This window comes from Euprymna scolopes, chromosome 26 (genome assembly GCF_053919585.1).
Source record: "Euprymna scolopes isolate OS-2025 chromosome 26, ASM5391958v1, whole genome shotgun sequence".
NCBI lineage: Eukaryota > Metazoa > Mollusca > Cephalopoda > Sepiida > Sepiolidae > Euprymna > Euprymna scolopes.
Genome location: NC_136507.1, coordinates 52,600,781 through 52,623,177, shown reverse-complemented (window position 1 = coordinate 52,623,177; position 22,397 = coordinate 52,600,781). Strand labels below are relative to the sequence as shown.

The window sequence follows — 22,397 nt, the reverse complement described above, 5'->3', positions numbered from 1 at the left end:
TTACTTGTCCTGATTACAGTCAACATCACAAAGTCACAATGTGAATGCCAATGTACAGAATGTGATTGCCTTGTTGAAAACTCACAATTCTGCTTTATGCTGTGGCCCTACAAATCAATATGGAGACTCTGGCACTTCGTCTGCTGCAAGTTCAACTCAAAGCACAAGTTTTTGTACAGACTTACAAGAACTTTTGATGCAATTACAAAAAGAATTTGGACAACTCAGTTGGTAAGCAGATCATAAAATCTCATTTAAAAGTTTGCTAATGAATAGCTGAGTATGATAATTTCTTGTTGCCATATGCTACCACCTGCCGCAAGGAGGAGGTAATGCTTAGGAAAATGGTCTCATATCAACAGAATAGATGCCTCTTCCTCCCTGTTTAATTAAGCATTGAAAGATAGTACAATGTAATAGATTAATAGAAGTACAAATATAATTTTAGCTTCAAACAGAAACCAAATCTCCATTAATAAATTTTTGTTGCTATTATTTGTATATTGCTGTATCTGGAACTTTCATACTATTAAATCATCAGAATAATAAGTCACGTTGGTAGAGACAACAGTATTAATGTACAGCTTATCATTTTAAATATAATTAAATGTATAAATGAATAAGCTAGTGAAGTAGGTAGGTATCTACATAGGAAAGTTTCTTGGCAAAAAAGCAAAATTACAAGACTCTCAAAAGTGTGATCTTTGTTTGCCTATTCTACTCAATGTATGTTGATCCGTTTGTATAAGCATTGCTGCTTCCGTCAAGGATATGAGTTGTCTGCTTTGTAGAATATGAATTTATGGAGAGTAGGAAGTGGTTTACTTTCAGCAGTCTTGTAACTCTTGCGTCTCTTATTTTGTCCTTTAATCCTAACATTCCATAAGTAATGTTTCTGACAAAGAGGAAAGAATTACTGTTTTCTGAGTTGGAATCTATCCATATAACATTTATTGGCTTGTTTTTGACCTTGAAGCAGTATTTTACTTTTTAAACTCCTTATATCAAGTGGTTTTATAATATATATATATATATATGTGTCTGAAGCAATTACCATAAAAAGAAAAAAAATGTTCACTTTTTTTTTTTTTCTTAAATTCAAAAAAAGTGAATTTCCACTTAAATCGTTAGAGTTTCCATGTTCTTTAATAACAAAAAGCTGATTTCTGCCAAATCATTAGAGCTTTACTTCCGTATTTTTTTGTCACTATTTAATTGGATTTTATTTTTCTTTCTCTCTTTGTATCTTTCTCTTTTTTCTCTCTTCCTCTCTCAACTTGTCTTTCCTTTCTTTTTCCTCTTATAATAGTTTTCTCTGAAAACTTCTAATAATTTGTGATAGACGTTAGATGACTTTTCTTTTGTTAAAGAATGACTATCTGCCTCCTTTTCCTACAATCTTCATTTAAAATTTCCTAGTTGAAACATGTTGAGGTTGTTTAGGAAAAAATAATTTTTTGCTCTACCCTCTCAACACACGCATGGAACCATACCCCCCCCCCACTTCCACCCCTTTTGGGTACAGTTGATGTCGATTTTAACTTTTGCCATTGACTACTCTCATCTGTTTTATGATTTTACCATTTTTTATGATTTGTTTATAATTTACTTTCTGAATTACCCTACCTAAAACACTGTCAGTGGTTTAAAATGAATTTTATTTATAAAAGACTAGCGGGGGTACCCGGCATTGCCCGGGTGTTTCGAGGTGTGTGTCCTCTTAAATCCAAAAGAAATGGGGGGGGGGGGGTTAAAAAAGTTTTGGTAATTAGGTAGAATCGAACCCAAAGCCCTGAGGCGAAGTTGGAAAATAAAATGAGAAAAACACATGACACATTAACCGCTTGGTCAGCAAGAATGAGTTACTGAAAGATGTTTGAATTTATTTAATTAAGAAGAGAATTGACAGGTGCCCGCATTTAATGATGTCAAGTGGAAGTCGTAGAGTTACCATTTTGTGCGAGCGTTACGACGACGACCTAAGCAATAGTTATTCAGCAGTTAACATTTTCTGTGGGACAGTTTTTAATGAGGTCAATAACCCGGTTTGTTTGTTTTTTACCTAACTTTGGGGAAAAACAGCTCCCCCGTTTATTAGGGGAGTGGCTCGTCTTGAAATGAAAGCAACCGTCTGATATGACGACGGTAAGCTGACATTGACCAAACGTTACATTGCTTTCTAGAGACCATGGGTTGTGGGCCAGGATTCGAATCGAGTTTCGCTTTTTTTATACCGAAAAACGAAAGCAAACATGCGGCGATCCCAAAATGTCGAATATTTAACGTTTCAAATTCGGGCAAATTAAATAGACAGGCAACCCCTGTTAAGTCGGAGATATTGTCATTTACACAGTATATAAAAAGTTTTAAAAATGAGCGACGGCCTCGAGAAGCCGCTGAAAAAATCCTTTTGCGGACATACACAAAGGCGAACATACACACATTTTCACTTTTATATATATAGATGTTTACAATTTCATGAACAAATGGTGGATGGAGCAACAAAAGCATGTGAAAAAGGAAAAGCAAAAAAAAGTCAAATAAGATCAGGGGTAGGTTAGTAAGACCATTCTAACTTTTTCTAAGAGTAGACCATCCAATGTTTTTCGGTTTGTTTAGAAACGAAAATAATTAAGTAGGAGTGGGATTTAAGTGAGAGCAGAAGAAATACAAGTGAAGTTTGGAAATGGATGATGTCCTTTTGAGTAAAAGTTTGGGAAGTAAAGCGCAGGGGAGTAAGCATCTTGGAGAATCTATTAGCGAAAAATAGAAAGGATCTTAACTCAACTGGCTAACTTAACCAAGATGGATTCCAAAAGGACCCCAAATCGCGAAAGGTAGACATTTCGATTTTAGCAAAAAAGTCAATAATTGCTAAATGTGATATTCAATTTCTTCTCATGTCAACCAAAGAATATTAAAAAATTAAGCGAATGTTTATTGTGTCAAAACGTGTGTATATTATTAGAAGAATGCCCATTCTATTATTTCACAGAACAGTTTTGCACCACTTTTATACCCCTTACCAAGATTAAAATCAAGATATAATGCCACTAAACATTCTGTCTAAAATTCTTATTCCAATTTTAATCAAAATCCATTACATGACTTTTATTCTAAAAAAAAAAATGTTCAAAATTTAAGGCTTAAGCTTAAGGAGTCTTTAATAAGAAATTAAAAAATTAAAATTCAGGGAATCTTAATTAATTGGTGTCTAATACCATTTATCAAATTCCATGCAATTCTGATATATTTGAATTTTCAAATTGGAGATTGTGCTTGTATTATGTCTTGTAAAAACCTACAAATCTATTCAGTTACAAGAGTTAATAGATCAGCTGTTGAACGAAAACCATGAAACTCATAATGAACATCTCTAAAGAAGTTGACTTTTTAGAAAATGAATAAGCCAATAAGTTGACCAACCTCTCAAAAATTTTACTAATAACAAAGAGAAGACAAATAGGATGATATTCCTCCATCATTAATAATTAGAATTTGCACAGTGGCTAAGGATTTTTATCCTTGAACCCCCAAAAACAACAGAGATTAAACCATTTCTGTAATGATCCGATCCCTGTTGATTTTGTGGTAATTAAGTTCTAGTAGGTCCAACCTCTCGGGCTTTGCCTTCTCTCTGAGGAGAGGTTAGTTTATTGCTAATCACATGAGCCGCCCTTACCAGAGAATGCCAACAGGGTTGCCAGACACTTTTTGCAGGTCGGTGCCCCTCCTCGAGGGCGCTGACTTCTCAATCCCACTTTCCAGCCTATGTATCTAAGTTCTTGCAGTGAGAGAGAACTAAATAACTTAATATTTAGAAATGAAATTTGGTGAATATTTATTAATACTTATTAAAATTTCACAAAAGGATAGGTGTCTGAATTTTCACCTCCCCTTTTACTTTGGATAGAACTAAATATAGCCCACATTTTGACCTCTTATTCCTAGCGGTTATGCTCCAAAATTCATAATGATTAGTTAATTAGTTTATGTGTAAACCATGTACATATAAATATATCAATATATCAAACTTTATATAAATAGATACCAAGCAACCTTTTACCTATTGGATCAATTTTGATACATTATATATCAACCAAAAATGCTCTAAAAATTCCTCCATTAGAAAAAAAAATCTAATTCTGTATTAAATTAAATTCATATCTTTCATGCAAATTTTTCCATCTTCTAAGGATAAGGCTGATCTCTTTGCTTGTCTTTTTGCTGGTAGTTCTTCTATCGAGGATTTTGGTGTTGTTCTTTCGGATTTTCCCTGGAAAAACTTCTCAGACTTTTGATTCTATATTTATTACTACAAAGATGGTTGCTAGAATTCTTGCTGGTCTTGATTCCTGTTGTTGTTCTCAAACATTGTGTGCCTGAATTATCTTCTATCCTCCCAAAATTATTCAATTTCTGTTTGTTTCAGTCCTGTTTCCCTTCTTGTTGGAAGGAGTCCTCTGTTGTCCCTATCTTTAAAAATGCTGGCAATCAGTCTGACCCAACTAAATATCATCCTCTTAGTCTTCTCTCTTTTATTAGCAAACTTTTTGAGAAGTTATAAAACAGCAGGCTTGTTCATTTTCTAGAAAGTCTTGGCTTTAGTGATGTTCAGTATGGCTTTCTTGGTTTTCATTCAACAGCTGATCTATTAATGTTGTAACTTCAGCCCCTGTCTCACCGACGTAATGTTGCATCCCTCTGCCTGTTTTACAAGTATTTTAATGGTGGATGCTCTGACGAACTACAAGCCCTTGTACCCCTTTGATGAAAATACCTCCAACAAACCCGACAAGCAGCAAAGTCCCACCCCTACACAGTTGAGATCCCTAGATGTAAGAAAGCCTTTTACTCTAATAGCTTCTTCCCCAGAACTGCAGGACTTTGGAATTCTCTTCCTGTTTCCTAACTGTACTGACATGCAGAAGTTCAAGTGTAATGTAAACAGACATCTTGCTGCTAAACTCCCTACATAGTACCCCTACAACTTAAGTTCCTGATAGTAGCCCTCTACATCAAAGTGGCAACGTGCCTTGTTTGGGGTGAAAGTGTTATAAAAAAAAATTTTTTTTAAATGAATAGATTTGTCGGTTTATGGACAATTCAGGCTAGGGTAGTGTCATTCCACTTGACATTTTGAAAGCGTTCGACAGTGTGGCATCCTGGTCTTCTACATAAACTTTGAGATTATGGTATTGGTGATAAAGTTGTTTTTATTTTCTTATTGGAGCTTGCGAGTAACTGTTGATGGAGTATCTCCATTTTCCTATCAATGCCGGTGTTCCTCAGAGCTCTATTCTAAGTCCAACACTGTTTCTTCTCTATATAAATGACCTTCCAGAGAATATTATTCAGAAAAGTAACTTTTATGCTGATGACACCATCTTCTATTTTGGTATTGCTTCTCATCCATTTTTCTTGAATCAGTTGAAATATACAGTTGATCTAGAAGTTGATCTGGGTTCAGTTAGGATAAGTAATGGCTTGTTTTGTTTAATACTGTTAAGACTCGGCTATTATCTTTCAATCATTTTTCTTTCTGAGATTCTTATGGATAGCTTTACTCTCACTGAAAAATTGACCCTAAAACTTCTTGGTCTTTCTTTCTCATCAAATCTTTATTGGAGTCCAGATATTAAATCCATTGCTCTTTCTGTTTCTCGTAAAATGAGTTTTCTTTTTTGTTCTAACTTTCTCACAGCCAAAGCTATTCTCTATCTCTACAAATCTACTATCAGACTATGTATGGAGTATTGTTGTCATATATGGGTTTGTGAATCTCCCCGATTCAGAGATTCTTGATAAATTGCAAAGACGTGTCTGTAATTTGATTTCTCCTACCCTTTCTTCTTTACTACAATCTCTCTCTCAGACGTGATGTTGCTAGTCTCAATTTTTTCTACAAATACTATTATGACATGTGTTCCTCAGAATTCTCCTGCTTCCTTTGTTCCAACTTGTTTGACTCAATGAATTGATGGAGACCTTTAGACCAATGTTCTAATATCTCATATTTATTAATTTAATGTTCTAATATCTCATATTTATTATTTTAAGTTTCAAGTATGTGTCCACTCTCCTCTTTTGTGAAGTAGCTAAATCTAAGGATTGAAATCTTTTATTCCTATAGTCACATTTTTTAATGTATATTTTCTCATGTTAATATTATGCAATGATTCTCATGTCTCTCAACTGTATATTTTTGTAAATAACCAGGGAACACCAACAGATGACGAATCAAATTAATGAATGTTCAGATAGCAAAATGAAGGTGGATTTGGAAAGAGAATTGGACAGCTTAGTTTCTCGAATGGAGACAAAAGGAATACAAATTAATAAAATTAATAAATATATTTCCAAGGTGAGTGAAGAATGTTTTTCCGACTCTTAATCGTTCTCTGCAAATACAGTATTCTTTCTGTAGAATTCTAAATTCCTGAATATCAAAGTTTTTCTTTAGAGATTATTCTATTTTTAACTTCATTAATTTGTGTTACCTGACAGATTAAATGTATACCGTTACAGACTATGGAATCTGTTATGCTACATTCAAATCTGATTGGACCTATGTTTTTCATTACATTTTTGAATTTTGGAGATGAGAATTAGTTATTCGTATTATTTGGATTCTTTGGGCTACTGTTCTTATCTTGAGTGTAATTTTCACAGCGTTTCAGTCGATATAACCTCATACCTTCTTCAGGTGTATCTTGTCGAACTCAAGAATCTGCATAGAACTTCGAACAGAATTGTTGTTGATCCACAGAGATAGTTTGCTCTCGTCTTGTCAGCCATTACTGGGTAGGAATCCTAAGTAATTCGCAATTGTATTTTGAGTGTCGCCTACACCAAGGATTGAACCTTTAACCTCCAGAAGAAGATAACTTTACAACTGAATTTTACCAAGTACTTTTCCACTATGCCACAGATCCTTTAAGAAAGTTGAAGGTTACACTAACCAAAAATGTTGTGAAAATAACACTCAAGATGAGAATAGTAGTCTGAATAATCTAAATAATACTATTTTATTCAGTTATGCATATATTAGGAAAGGTATGAACCCTCAACTTCATTGCCAGCTATAAAATAGCAACTCCAGTTCAATGAATCGTAAAAAAAATACATAATTTACAATAGGTGTTTTTTGCATTGAAACAGACAAACCAAATCATTAACTCTTGTACCGCAGGGATTGAATTTTCAACTTAAAAGGCCAGGCAAGGGTAAGCTTTTTTTTTTTTCCTTAAGAAGTGAGTCGAGAAGACTAGGCTCATCATAGAGGTGACTACATTACTAAGCATATCTCAAGCTAATTTTCTATTTAAGGTATGTCAAGCATTTTCACTACAGAAGATTATACACTTTAAAAATAGGAAAAACTTGAATTTTGTTTTACTAACTTATTTCCCCTATTCTCCTTTTTTTTCTAACTTTGAAATTAAAGATGTAAAATGTGTTTGTACCAATGGAGAATCGGAAATATATAATAAAACTGATTTATATTTTCAATTAAAATTCTTCTCAATAACTTTCCATATTTTCCATCTGTTAGTGTTCCATCTCCATCCATGGCTACTTTTGTCTGATATATTAGTATGTCAATGAGTTTTCCTGTTGATTTATTTTGAACTGCCATAATCACCTGTGTGTACATGTCTGCTTACAAGTATTTTTTTTTAACAAGAAAAGATATTTTTACTAAAGAGAAAACTACAATCAAGTTTTTCTTATTTCTAATGTGCATGGCTTTCTGTAGCAACAATTTTTTTTTTCTTGCAATAATCCTGCATCGCTGATATCAAATATTATTATGTGTTGCTGATGTTGGGATACATGATCAATTAATTGAAATAATTAAAAGAAAAAAAATAATGTAAATTCATCATATTATATTCAACAGTTTCGAGTATGATACTAAATTACTGATGCAAGGTGTTTTTCAGTGTTTACTTTTTTCAGTGCAAGTCTATAAATGGTACACAAGTAATCTTTTTTACTATAAAAATCTGAAAAAAATCTTTATAATGTACATACATGTCACTGCATGAAAAGGTCATATTCCAAAAATCACGTAAATCGATCAAGTAGTTTGTTTTTATTTAAGAAAATCAAATATGAGACATTTTATCAAAGAAAAACTTCCCACCATCTTGTTTTTGAATGATACACTGCTAGCAACACCTATTGGCATGTTGGGAATATAAGACCAGAAAGGGGCAGACAATCGACTTTCCACACTATAGAAAAAAATTTGAAAAATTAAGACATTTATAAGTTTTTGAGGATGTTGAAAACGAAAATAACGTTTAAAATTCCAGCAAACTGATCCGTATTGGCAAATTATCAAAGTAAAGGTTATATAATAACAATCAGTACACATGAAAAAAATTGAAATTGCTTAAAATATCGCAATAATAATATACATAGAAAGAGCTTGATAATCTAAGAAAATCTTTTTAAATCTTTTAAATCCGACTAAAAATAGGGACGTTATGACTATTTTTGTGCCTCACGCATTTAGATATTTTCCCCTTTTTAAGATCATATGCGTTCTGTCACATTTTATTTTTTCAGTAAAAAGGCTATATATTTGTTAAAATACAAGATTAAGCAATAAAATTTGCCATATAAGTCTACTCTTGTTAAGAAATATGAATATGGCACTAAAAAATATCCAGCAAATAATCGTTTTCAAGTAATTGCACATAAATATGTTGCAATGCCATAAAAATTCCATGTATCCATTAAAAAAAAAAATAATGTTCAATTGTAATGCATTTTATGTACAAGAAACTGAAATCTAACACTAGGACTATTAAAAATGAATATATTGCAAGATTTCTTTAGTATTATTGTAAATAAATCGCCTTCACCTGCCTCTCCAAAATATGTGATTCTCCTTTTTTTAGGAAATTACATATGGGCACACTAAAAAAAGACCTTAATAGAAAAAAGCAACAAAAATATAAATTTAACATCAAAATTTAATGTAAAATAATCTTAGATTTTAGTGCAATTCTAACGTTTATTGACAGTTGGGAAATAAATCCTGTGAGTTTTTTTTTTTTTTTTCTTTAAGACAATTAGATGTGGTTTTAAGAGGGTCTTTGTAGGAAGAGGATGTTTGCTAATCAAACTTAGGGTTAGTGGTAGGACTAGGGGAAATTAAGCGCAAACACCTTGAAAGTTTGTCAGAAAGAAAAACACAAAAACAATTATATTAGAGTCAGATAATTAATTTCACATATAAATTTAATATAAAATAATCCACCCTTTGCAGAGCATTTTAATAAATCCTGTGTTTTTTTTTTTTTTTTTTTTTCACCATGAGGGCTTGCCACTCTGACTTAGGGTTGGTGGTAAGGTTAAAGGAGATTTTTCCATGGGGGGGATCTGTCACTCAGATTTAAGGTTCATGGTACAACAGATTTAAAGAAGGCATTTTTAGGAGATGAGCTTGTCATTCGGACCTAGATTTAGTGGTAGCATGATTTTTTTATTTTTTTATATATATTTTTATATTTTTAGTGGTAGCATGATTTTTATATATATATATATATATGCACACAAACTTTTCAAATTTTAAAAATAAACTTGTAAACTATGTTTACAAACTTTGTTGTTTTCAAAGTAAACAGTCGACAGCTGCTGCTGCTTCAGCTGCTGACTAGCTTATAATTATGAGCGCTACTATTCAAATTGAAATCTGATTAAAATTTGAAGAGGGAAGCCTAATTAAAATCTGCTGATATTAAAAGAGAAATCAACATAGAATTATCATTTTAACGCATAAAAATAATAAACGCATTATTTTACTTATTAGTAAAGGGCAGCCTTTGAGACTTTACACGACCGGTCGCCATAGTCGATTGAAAATTTCTTGGGGCGACTAAAAATTGTAAATCACTCGCCCGCCAGTCGATAAAATTTCTTTAAATAAAGAAACAGGAAAAACTCATTTATTTTACGACCCTCAAATATGCGGTGACTTAGAATGACCTATGTCTCATCATTTGTGAATTCTTTTATCTTTAGCTGTGAGACCGTTGAAAAAAGTGTGGTCACGCTAAAGGTCAACAAGAGGTCAAATTTACACATTCAGCGTGTAGTCAAAATGTCGCCTTCATTTAGCTCTCTGATTTTGAAATTCATTTGGAAAAAAAATTCTTTGACGCTACAACTACATACACTTCATGCTTACAAAAGTAAAGACGAACATTTGAAAGAGGAAAAAATGCATCGTTCCGTCAAGCACACACCGAAAATTAAATTATACAAGTAATCATATTTTTCTCAATTATATAAATTCAGATATTTGCAACTTTCAAAAAATCATTGATACCCAATTTTAAAAATAATATTCTAAATTTTAGAATGTTGTTCCGAGGTGAATTCTTTGTTTTAATAGAAACAAAAGAGACCAATTTCTGTATCAAAGTTTTTTTTTCCATAAATTACAAAGAAAAATTGACCGTTTAAATTTTAAAAAGATATTAAACCATGCCGATTTTCTAAGAAATCTAGTTCATTTCAGCTAAATGGTATATTTTTTTTTTTTTTTTTTTTTTTTTTTGAATATCGGAGATTTTGGGCCATGGAGATCTCGTACCAGGCGATTTCAGTCCACAATCGTGAATATCCGGAGATTTCGTAACATTTTTTTTCAACACCAACGGTTTAGGCTAGATATTTTAATTTTTGTATGAAATTTTACGACATAATTTGGGTATCGGAAGAATGGTTTGTTGATATTTTTATTAAGAATAAAGAAAAAAAAAAACTTTATTGAATGATTTTTCGGCCAACACATTTTTTTTTAGGTCTTTTTCAATATCCATGGGTGTTGAAAAAATGTGTTGCCCGAAAAATCATTCAATTAAAGTTTTTTTTTTGTCTTTATTCTCCTGGTACGAGATCTCCGTGGCCTGAAATCTCCGCCTACCATTTTTTTATTTTATACACATGTGGATTTTTAAAGAAAGAGGATTTTTGTAATTCTGGCTATCTGTAATGTACATTTTCAACCAAATTAAAAAAATATTGATTCGTTGATTTTGTTTTCTTTCTTTCACTTTTTGTCTCTTTATGTATTTTTTTCAAATTGACAAAACGTATTTATAAAGATTTTAAACTCTTCGAAATTATATCAAAGATGATTATAATAATTTCTTGATTTGTTGTAAAATTATTTACTATTATTGACTGAAACAAAGACATAAAGACGGATGAGTAAAAATATTTGGGGGCGAGTAAATTTTCCTTCACACTCGACCGACGGTCGAGTGATTTTGTTTTTCAAATCTCAAAGGCTGGTTGGGGGGTACAAAATATATAGAGAAAGAAATGTTTGAGACATATCATGTTGAAGTTTTATGTTTAAGACAACAAAAAAATGAATAGACCAATTTATTCTGTATCCTGACAGTAAGTGTGATTGATGTTCTTTTTGATTGTTTTGAACATTTCATTTTGAAATTCCTCATAGGTGAGTGATACCAAGCAATTAAGCATTTCTAGGGGTAAAAAACATGACACAAAATGGCCATTTCATAGAATTAACATTTTTATTATTACTTTTCTAAAATTCTTCAAATATATCATGTAGATCAGGGTTCTACAGACAAATTTATCTTTAGTTGACCTTTAACAACTAAACATTTTCATTTAATAGCCAAATAGAAAAGTTATTAGACAAACCCATGTGATTTTTGGAATATGTCATCTTCGTTCTGTGACGAGTACGTACATTATAAAGATTTTTCTGTATTTTTTTTTTTTTTAATAAATATAATTCTGAATATGCACTGAATTTTATGTTGAGATTTGAAGGTCTAAACATTAAAATTTTTTCAGATGTTTTTCTAAACAGCCTTCGTTAAAAAAAAAAAAAAGAATATATTGTTCCATTAAACCTTTTATTGTTTAAATTGACTTTGCTCGATTTATTAAAAAAAAAAAGAAAAAAAGGTGAAAAGATATTTTTCACTCATTAATGAGCTTTGGAAGATTGTTGGTGAAAGAAATACAATTGCTAAAAGATAAAAAGTGTTTCATTATTTCTAGTCGTCACTTTAAAAACATTCGCAAATGTGACTGTTTCACTTGCAATGTAGAGCCCTGTAGATGATTATTTATTAAAGCATGTGAAAGGATATTCATTTTCAAACAAAATGGTGGTATTTTGAGGACTTAAACTGTTTTGTTTTTTAAAATATGACTTGAAATCTTCGAAACTTTTTTATAGTTGGTGGTCATTATTAGTTATAATAGATAAAAAAAAAAAAAAAAAAGAGAGAATTGTGAATAGTAGTTGCTAAGGTAAAAGTAGTAGTAGTAATAATATTAGTTCAAAGATTAAGTCCACAAAGAGCAGAGCTTAGTTTCATCCAGTAAGGCAAAATAATAATAACTGTCAATTCTGGCAATATCAAGGGTGATTAAATTATGGCAAATTTGCTTTCTGATTTGTATATTTCCTCTATTTCTGAGTATAAATGAAATCTTGCAAATATTCACAAACATACCCATAGCACTCATGCCAAAAATGTAGTAACACAAAATATCCAGGCATAAAGCAAATTAATACATACACCATTTGTATACAAATTTTCTTTCTTTCTTTTTGGATTCTCTTGACTATTTCTTTCCATTTCAGGAATTGTCATTTGAATCTTTCAGTACCTGATGACATCTATGTGAACAACTACTATAGATGTATTATGGTTCTTCACTAACTGGAAACAATGCAAGAGCATTTTTTGACATGCGGGATGATCTTCCCTGATGCTACCACGTTCTCTTTGGCAAAGCATTCATTTGTTGATGATTGCCACAGGAACTGCAAATGCCCATAAATGATAGTTGTTTTTTGTTTACTGAGGTTAGACTCCTCTAGATCCACCATGTTCTGATTATTTCTATGCAAATTAACAGCACATGAATGGTCAGTCACTATAAAGAGGATAACACTGCAGCTGCACAAAAGTGTTTTGAGATGCATCACATAATGCTGAAACAAGTTGAGGATGTTGTAGAAGGTCATCTCGGAAAAGTAATCCTCCTTTGTATGAATCTCTTTCTATGAAGCTTGAAGCATGAAAACTTTTACCAAAATGACTTGAGGTGTCATTAAATAACCAAAAAAAGTTGATATGCCATAAAACAACAAAACATCAAACGTATGCATTTTTTTTCTTTGTTTTTTATTAAAAGAACATTTTTTTCTTTCTCTCCTTTTAAGGCAAATGAAGATAAAAAACGTATGAAAAGGAAAAAATCTGAGAAGTCCAAGCCTGTCCAGACGTCGGCTACTCTTCACAAAGACAGCAACAAGACAATTTTGAAAAAAATTGCCTTACACAGGCCAAAATCAGTACCAATATCTAAGATGCATCCTGTTGCTGATGCCACAGGTAGCTCTCTTCGAATATTACGAGATATGCGAAAACTTCAGGCAACATTGCGGCAAGATGACTTAAGCTGGGTATGATACAAACAAAATGGTTTTATGTGAAAATTCTGTTTAAATGTCTGTATTAATCATGCAACTTTGATCACATGAATATCCACACATCTGTTAAGACAAATCCATTAACTTAAGTAGGAAAATGCAACATTGTCTTATTTTTTCTCAGACTGATCATTCGTCTTAACAAATGGTGTGTTGTCCTGAAACGAGTCTTCAAAAACAATGTCCTGTGTGTTAAATAAAGACTAGAAGAGATTCAGTTTAATCATCCAAGAAAATGTATTTAGGCATTATTTTAATGATTTTTATCGGGTTGATCAGCATGAGTGCATTTGTTTTAACCCTATGTGTTTTCAAATCTGTAATCTTATATGTATAAATGGGGGAAAAATCTGTTATAGGGAATTCATTTTGATAAGAGAAAATGTATGTTAACAATATTTTAATATTCGGTCTCTGAAATGGCCAAAACATTTTTTACAACTTTATTTTTATTTTTGAGGAGCTAAAATTTTTTAACCGTATCCAAACTTCTCATATGCTTAGTGTTGTCTTCCTTTTTACATTATTTTCAGTTTTTGTAAACTGTTTGATTGACTCTGGATTCTCTGCCAAAATATAAAGTACTGAAATCTTTTGGATACCATTCAATACAAAATTTAAAAGAAAAAAAGTTTTTTATTTTTAAATTTTATTTTTTAATCTTTATTTTAAGTGCATTCTTGCATCTCTACAAGATTGGTCAGTCATGCTTTAGTTTAATTCAAATTTTCACAGTTAAACAAAAATTGGATAAAATGGCCAACGTTTTGATTTCGCCAGTTTTTTCACTTTTAATCTACATGCACTATACAAACTTTTCTCCTCTTTTAACTCCATAAAGTATACTTGGATGGATACATTTGTCAATTATACATGTACTCATTTGGGATATATATCTCTTATTTTATTTACCTCTCCAGGAGGTCAGAATTTAAGTTGAAAAGCTATCACACTGGCCTACAAAAAATGCCTGAACATCCATATTGGCATTCCCTGTTAGGGATGCCTTATGCGATTAGCGCTAAACTAACCCCTTTTCCAAGAGAATGCACCTGGGAAGGTGAATTTCTTGAGACTAAACATGACTATGCATCAGCTCAATAGCAACAAAGTCACTATCAGATTGATTGTTGAGAAATAAGTTGTTCAACTTATTTACTATAGTGTATCTTGTAAGTAAAAGTCAAGTCAGACTTGTCCCATTTCAGTAGCGAAAATAGCTTTACTGTTTTGGCAGTGATTTTATGCATTGGATTGTTTAAAAAAATAAAAAAAATTTTTTTTTTTTTAATCAATTTTAATATTTAGCCTTGGTTAGTATTTATATATATTTTTTTTTATCAATAAAAGTGTGAGAGAAGTCTTCACTTACTGATTCATGTGTATTCTCCCTGCCACCCATATCACTAGAAAGATTTATTGGTAGAAAGTCAGGCCGAGAAAGAGATGATTTCCTTAAGTTTTTGTTTATTTTTCATTATTATGTTAAAATATTTCAAGATAAATATTATTCGACTTGTAATCAAAATAACTGACACTTTTTCGAAATCATTAAAAATCTTTTTAAAATTTTTTCTCTATCATTTTCATTTTCTTCAAACGTGATTTCTGGTCGCCATCTTGAATTTCATTTTTTATCTCTTCATTTAACAGACATGTATTCGAAAGTAGATTCTAAATAGACAATTTTGAAAGACATTACTATGAAATAGTTCTTTATATTTCTAGTGTGTGTGTATATAATAATTGGATTTTTATCTAATTTTTGGAACTTATTTAATGCAATTGTATTTTATTGCAATAGCTTAAAAAAGAACTTTACTCAAATAATATTTTTACTTTTTTTTTGAAAATAGATAAACAAGATTTGATTAATTGTTTTAATAAATAATACTGGAAAATTTTGTAAACAATGAATTAATAATAGAAAGTAACAAATAAAATTCAGTAATTTCGTTTTTAAAATAGTTCAGTAAAATTATTTAAATAAATTAAACTTTAAATGTTTTTTGTGTGTATGATAGGATTTTCAAAAAAAGTAACACAATTTTGAATGTAATCGTAATGTGAGACGTGGCTGGCAGCAATTTTAAGCATTTAATTTTAGTTCAATCTTCAAGGCTTAAAAAAAAATGAATGATTTTGAGTATTGTGCATTTATAAGTGTGTGCATGTGTGTGTTCACCTCTGTGTAACTTGTAGATTACTTATATTTTATCGATTTACTTTATTTTATTCATAATTTACAAATTGGTAAATATAGAAATAATAAATAACAATAGGGGTTCAGGGCTGGGAGCAGAAGTTTCCTTGATTAATCATTTTTTCCTGGGTAGCCCATGGGTCCTTCTGGTACATATTTGTTGGAACGGGGTGAGGTGAGAGCCTAAACTATGAAGCTAATTAGCTAATCCTTAGACATAAAAGTGGATAATGTCTGCTATTTAGTTCAATTTTATATAAAGATAGGCTAGAAACATCTTTGTGAAGCTTCAGATATCCTCAATTTTTTATGAAATTTTAACCATCGGTATTAGACATCTGTTTCTTTGTGTATTTTGAAGGGTTGTTAGGAGACATAATATAGACACAACCTGCCATTTAAAAATTCAAATTCTTCCAATGTACCTGAAACTTGATCTATAATTATTAGGCACCAATTAAGTAAGATTCCCTTAAATTTCAATTTCTTCTTAAGACCCCTTAAGCTTAAACCCAAAATTTTTGGCATTTTTCTTGAATTAAACATCATTTAACGGATTTTGTTAAAAAGGATTAAAAGCATATATATTCTGATTTTTACTTTTCCTAAAAAGATATAAGTGGTGCAAAACTGTTCTGCTCAGTGAATTAATTTGATTAATTTGAAGAATATTTCGTTTTTGGACGGGTATTTTGGTAGTTATTTAAAAAAAAATCACTCGATTGTTAAAATAGTTTAACTGATTTTGTATCAACATAAAACTTTATGCACAGTTATAGTAAAAAAAAAAATATAGTAAAAAGAAGAAATTAAAAAGTAAAAGTGTCTTAATTAAATTCAATCAACTAAAAAAGCCAGCTATCAACATGTGTTTCATATACAGTGGCTAAATCCAAGAAAAATAGTCTGGAAAAGAATAAGTCTAACACTATTTTTGGACTTTTTACGACTTTAAAGTTATTATTATTGCTATTTACAATGTTTGGATTTTTAAAAAGTGCAACAGAGTTGTTTCCCCTTCATATTAAACTAAACATGAGGATTGCCATAAAACTGTTATCCCTTTGCAATTACATCATCATGAAAAAAAGTTTTTGTAGTTTATAAAATTTTACTTGTTCCTATACTATTACATATGTTATTATCTTACCTTGCCTCTATCTTAGGCTATGGTAGCATCAAAGCAATCACTATTTTCATATTTAGTAGTTTCTGAAACCTTATTTTCAAAGCTTTGTGCAGTGAAACATCAAAATAGTGAACGGTTTGTGTTGCCATAGTCTAATACAGATAGACGAAAGTTTGTGATCCCATAATGTTAGCATATCATGAGTAAAATTAAAAATAAAATTAACACAGAAAATAAGAACACTTGTTATAGAAATGCGCTGAGATTTTTAGAAATTGTGATTCATGATCATATTCAATGTAAAATGTACAGACTATGTAATGGAGTATTCAATCTAAAAATTGATTTAAAAACAAAATTTTAAATTAATACTGCAGTATTTTTTCATGGCAGTTTGTATTAAAAATGTACCACAAAACCAAAGATATTTACATATTTTTAACTACAAGAATTGTTTAATATTACTTTGATCTTGTACAAAATAATTTTTTGTTGTCACATCTTAACACATTTGTCATCGTCAGACATTTCAGTAACTTTATAGTCCTTAACCCCCCCCCCCCTCGTGGTACACCCAGCATTTTCCGACAATGAATGAGGATTTCCATGCACTGCTCCATCCCCTGAACCTCATTAAAATTTTAGCATCAATGAATTTTCTTAACCAACATTTTTATTTTTTTAGTTTCTACAATTTTCATACATGATCATTGGTTAGTCTGTCTCTAAAATCCTTAGAGAAGTAATCCTTTTCACCCATTGCTCCCTATCATCTAGTGTTGGTGATCATAAACGAACTGATAATCTCTTTAATTGCTATCTTCAAGTGGAGAGGAAGGATATATACTCGACCTTTAATCTTCAGCATGAACCATTTTTCTACTTAAAGAAAAATAACATGGTGTTTTAACTTAATATTTTTAATATACATAGTTTTAAATAAAAAGAAACTAATTTGTTTGTGAAAAAACTCATTGTACTCTAAATAATAATCTTGAATAGGAATTAATCGATCTGAAAGAAACTTTTTAAAAATTTGCCATCTTGATTAGAGGATCAGGTAACAATCCTAAAGTTTTCTGAAAACGTTATGAAACTTCTTTTATGAAGGTTTTGAATTGCATGTCTCCAAGGCCCAGTTGATAAAGCACCAGTCCATTAAATTCAGGATATCGGGTTTGATTCCAATTTAGGGTCCAATCTTTTAATTATTAAAGTATTATTTAAGCTCCCTAGACCAATTTTTTAGATCTTTTGAATTTAATTCATTATTCAAAAATTATTCAAGCTTAGCAATTTTTCCATACTTTTACTTACCCCTTCCTTCCTTTAAAAAAAAAAAAAAAAAGCCATAATCAATATTGCAATTTTCATTTGATTACATTAAAGTTTTATTAATTCAAAAGCGCCTGGTTTTCTGACCTCAATGAAACTTTGATGCTGAAATGTTCATTATTATTTATGAAATGACTAACAAATTAATAGTTATTAATAATTAAAAATAAAAAATTAATAATGATAATGATTTAAACTCTTAGAAATTTTTGAGTCTGTTTTTCCCGCCTCAACAAAACTTTTATAATTGCATGTTGAAATATTCATTATTATTTATAATTAAATTAACAGATTTATCAGATAAAATAACATAAATTCAATGTTTTAAGAACCATGGTGTCTTAAATCAATTTGGGTGGAATACGTGAGATATTCTAACAGTTTGATGCTACAATTGTACCTTTTTTTATTTTAAGAATTTCTTGAGTCCAACAAAATACTCTTGGGCAACACTGTATAAGGACAATCCTATTGTATTATAAAAATGAACTCCAAACTAATAAAATAAATAAAAGAAAACGGCAAATATAATTATTTCAACTGGACATACTTAAACATCTTATTTGTTTTAATAAGAATAAAAACAATTTTGATAAAATCTAATAAAATGGTACTTGTACAGTTTAATCAAGACATTAAAAAATGAAAATATTGAAAAAAGGTTATATTGTACGTATCCATTTTGGACTGAAGATCTCCGAAAAAAATTTCACTTAATTTGATTGAGTACGCCACGTGGAGATAACTCTATTTAAAGCGTTGACATTCCCTCCCCATCTTTAATGCTAACTTTTTCTTCCTAAAAATCAAACCTTCTTTTACTCGGTATCATAACGAATAGAACTTCATTCCATAACAAATACGTACAATATAACCCTTTTTTTTTCTTTTTTTTTTTGTTTTTTTTTGTTTTTTTCGATATTTTCATTTTTTTAATGTCTTGATTAAACTGTACAAGTACCTAGAAAATAAATAGAAAAATAAATCTATCAATGTGATGCAACCCCTAATCCACAAGTCTTTTTTATCGATTTTGTTGGTCATTTAACCGGTTTAATATAAAATTATTTCATCAAAACAAGAATTTTTGTACAATATATTTTCAAACAGATATTTATTATCTTGGTCTTAAATTCAACATTTTCAATTTGTAAAAAAGAACAGTTTTTGTTAACATTTTAATATTTTTATTATTTGATATTGTTAATCTCTATTTATAGTTCGTTAAGAGAGGTTACTCTTGAACATTGTCAGTATTGTTGAAGATGAAATGTATGAATCCTTGAAACAGATTATAATATGCATTGTTGTACTGTAAAAAAAACAACCTGGATAAAGAAAATAGTTTCCTGTTTGATGGAAAAAAAAAAATGTATTTTTGTTTGTTTGTCAAAATTTTAAAGTATACTGTTTATGCCAACAAATTTCCTTTGTAATAAAGAAATTTCTTGATTTATGTTAAACTAGCGGGGGGGGGGGTACCCGGCATTGCCCGGGTGTTTGTAGGTGTGTATGGGGGTGGTGGGTGGATAAGTAATAACCCTGCTTAAATGTTAAAAAAATCGGAAAAACCAAAACGGAAAAAAAATGGCATAAATAAACCTGTCGGATTGAACCTGCAATCTTAAGATAACAACGCTGTGGGGTGGGGGTGGGGGGTAAACTAAAGAATAAGCGAAGTAATAAAAAAACGTTGCCCGGTTGTTTAAAGGTGTAAAAGAAAAAAAAAAAAGTTTTGGTTGGGAGGCGGGATTGAACCCGGAAGCGTTGATGCAGAGGTGGAAACAAAGGCCAACTACTTAACCATATCAACCACAAGTGAGAGTAATTGATTAGTGTGTTAAGTTAAGGCTTATAAAGCGAGTGAAAGAGGTTTGATTGACAGGAAGATGCTAAATGAGGTCATCGCGGGATTGTTACGATGACGTGGCAGTATTTTTAGTTTTCGCTTCCCCCAGATGATGGTGGGTGGTGGTGGTGGTGGTGGGGGGGGAATCAGCTCCCCATTTAAAGGGATTGTTCAAATCGAATAGCAATTGTCTGATATAAGGAGAAACTCCACATTGATCAAAAGCTGATTGCTTTCTGGACGTTTCGACGTGAAAGCAAAGAACACAAACCGTTTGAATTTAGTTTCACTGTATTTATACTAAAAAGCAGGACAAACAGGGGACAGAGCGAAATAACACCAATCTTATAAAAATCGATCTAAATAAATCTAGATGCGATGCGCGTTTGCAAATCTTCGCTATTATTATCTAGGGGGTATATAAACACTTCTAAGTGATAGTAAATGGCGTCGAAAAAAGCCTTTTCGAGACATACAAAAATGCGCGCCGCATTTGCCTTTTATATATATGGATATATAGATGAATCTTTTATATATGTAGATGAGAAAAAAATGAGTCGACATGGTTGGCAAATTGTTATCTTCACATTTAAACCTCGTCTTGGTATGCAAAAACGTTAGATTCTTTAATGTCTTAAATGTAAATATCTTTGAAATTTTTGGTTTATTATAAAAACCCTAAAATATATATGTTTAGTGATAAATAAAAAGCTGTTGTTGAAAATAACAAAAACAAAAAAAGGAATTGTTTGCAGATTATACGCACAATTGGATGGGAGTGTCATCAAAGAACAGTTGGAATAAGTTTTGTTCAATTTTTCACAAGTTTCATATTCATTATTTTTTTTTTTTAATTATAAAATACATTTTTTTAAAAAAGGACAACTATCTGAATTATTAAAAATTATATTAACATTCTGAATTTACATTTTATGTTTATCATAAAGATATTTTTCAAATGTGAAGAAATTCATTTTAGCTGAAAAAATATATATTTAAAATATAAATTAAAAATTTTTAATGCTAGCGCTATAATATTTTTTATTATTACATAAATCACATCATATGTAAAGGGAACAAAATTTTTTTACAAATTCACCAAAGAATTTTTTTTTTAATTTATAGCAGAAAAAAATCTTATATAATACAAAATGTAATATGGTTTTTCCTATCTGGAGGGCTACCTTCTAATTTTAGGAGAAAAATAAAATGTCTCAAAGATTTTGAACATTATGAATATCTTGGTGGTAGGTTGAAACAATTGTGTGCTGCAAATTAAAAAACTGATTCTTTGCAAGAATTTTGTTCTTTCCATTTGATATGGATTATATATACATGTATGTGTGTGTGTGTGTATGTATATATATATATATATATGACACACACACACACACAAAGAAAGTGTTGTAGTTTGCTTGAAGCATTATGCATACAGTACAGATAGGTTTGAAGTTTATAGAAGGCCGTGACAATTTAAAGTGATGGAAATAAGTGAATTTAGAAACGTCTGGGCGAAAAACAAAGTAAGAGACAATACATACATGGAATCAGTATGGACTTTGAAAAGAAGGTAATTAACCTCAAAATATTATAAAAAAACTTGAACACTGAAATTCATGATTGATTGAAGATGAAAAAAAAAGAACAGTAAGTAGAAAATAAAATTATATCATTATCATTTCATTTTTCACTCAGATATTTTTTCAATTCATCCTACATTGTCACAGTATTCTAAACATCAAACATATATATACAGGATGACCCCCCCCCCTCCAAAAAATAAAACGGGCAGCAACTCTAATTAGGTCCCGTTTTTTAGTGTTTTGTCCGAATGAAATGAAACTGGTCATAACTAGTTTACTATATCCAAAACATAACATCAAAACACTAGGGTCTTTGGCCTTTTTTCTCCATTGACTGTAAAATGCTCAGAAAAGCAATTGAATGTCCTCTGTTTTTTTTTTGGTCACCCTGTATATATATATATATATATATATATATATATATATATATATATATATATATATATATATATATATATATAGGTTATATTTTCAATTTAAATCTTAAGCCAACTTTTATTTATATTTTATATTTTGCATAATGTTGGCCTTACTCCTCTTCTGATGAGAAGCATTGAGCTTCAAAATACTATGGTCTAAAGAGGTTTTTCTCTCTATTTTTACCCTCTTTCCTTATTGATCTAATGATATAAAAAAGTTTTCTGTAAATTTTATTCCTCATCTTCTATTTAATATGTATATAAGCACGCACACACGAGCAAGACACTGTGTGACAGAAATTAAGAAATACTGTTATTTTATATCATGTTTTTCATTGGTTAAAAATTGTTTGAATTGTTAAAATA

General features: G+C 30.5%; 1 protein-coding gene across 3 annotated transcripts in view; it reads left to right on the top strand.

Moving 5' to 3' along the window:
* Window positions 1-14,144, top strand: part of LOC145248047 (centrosomal protein of 57 kDa-like) — a 75,871-nt gene extending 61,727 nt beyond the window's left edge. For 2 of the 3 annotated variants that reach the window (XM_080109783.1, XM_080109781.1), the window contains exons 7-9: window positions 20-231; window positions 6,220-6,364; window positions 13,244-13,636. In XM_080109783.1, the coding sequence (XP_079965909.1) occupies window positions 20-231; window positions 6,220-6,364; window positions 13,244-13,492 (606 nt within the window). In that variant the 3' untranslated portion in view covers window positions 13,493-13,636. Of the gene's footprint in view, window positions 1-19; window positions 232-6,219; window positions 6,365-13,243 lie in introns of all 3 variants that reach the window. The other variant, XM_080109782.1, reaches the window with a different exon arrangement.
* Window positions 14,145-22,397: the final 8,253 nt, after the last annotated feature.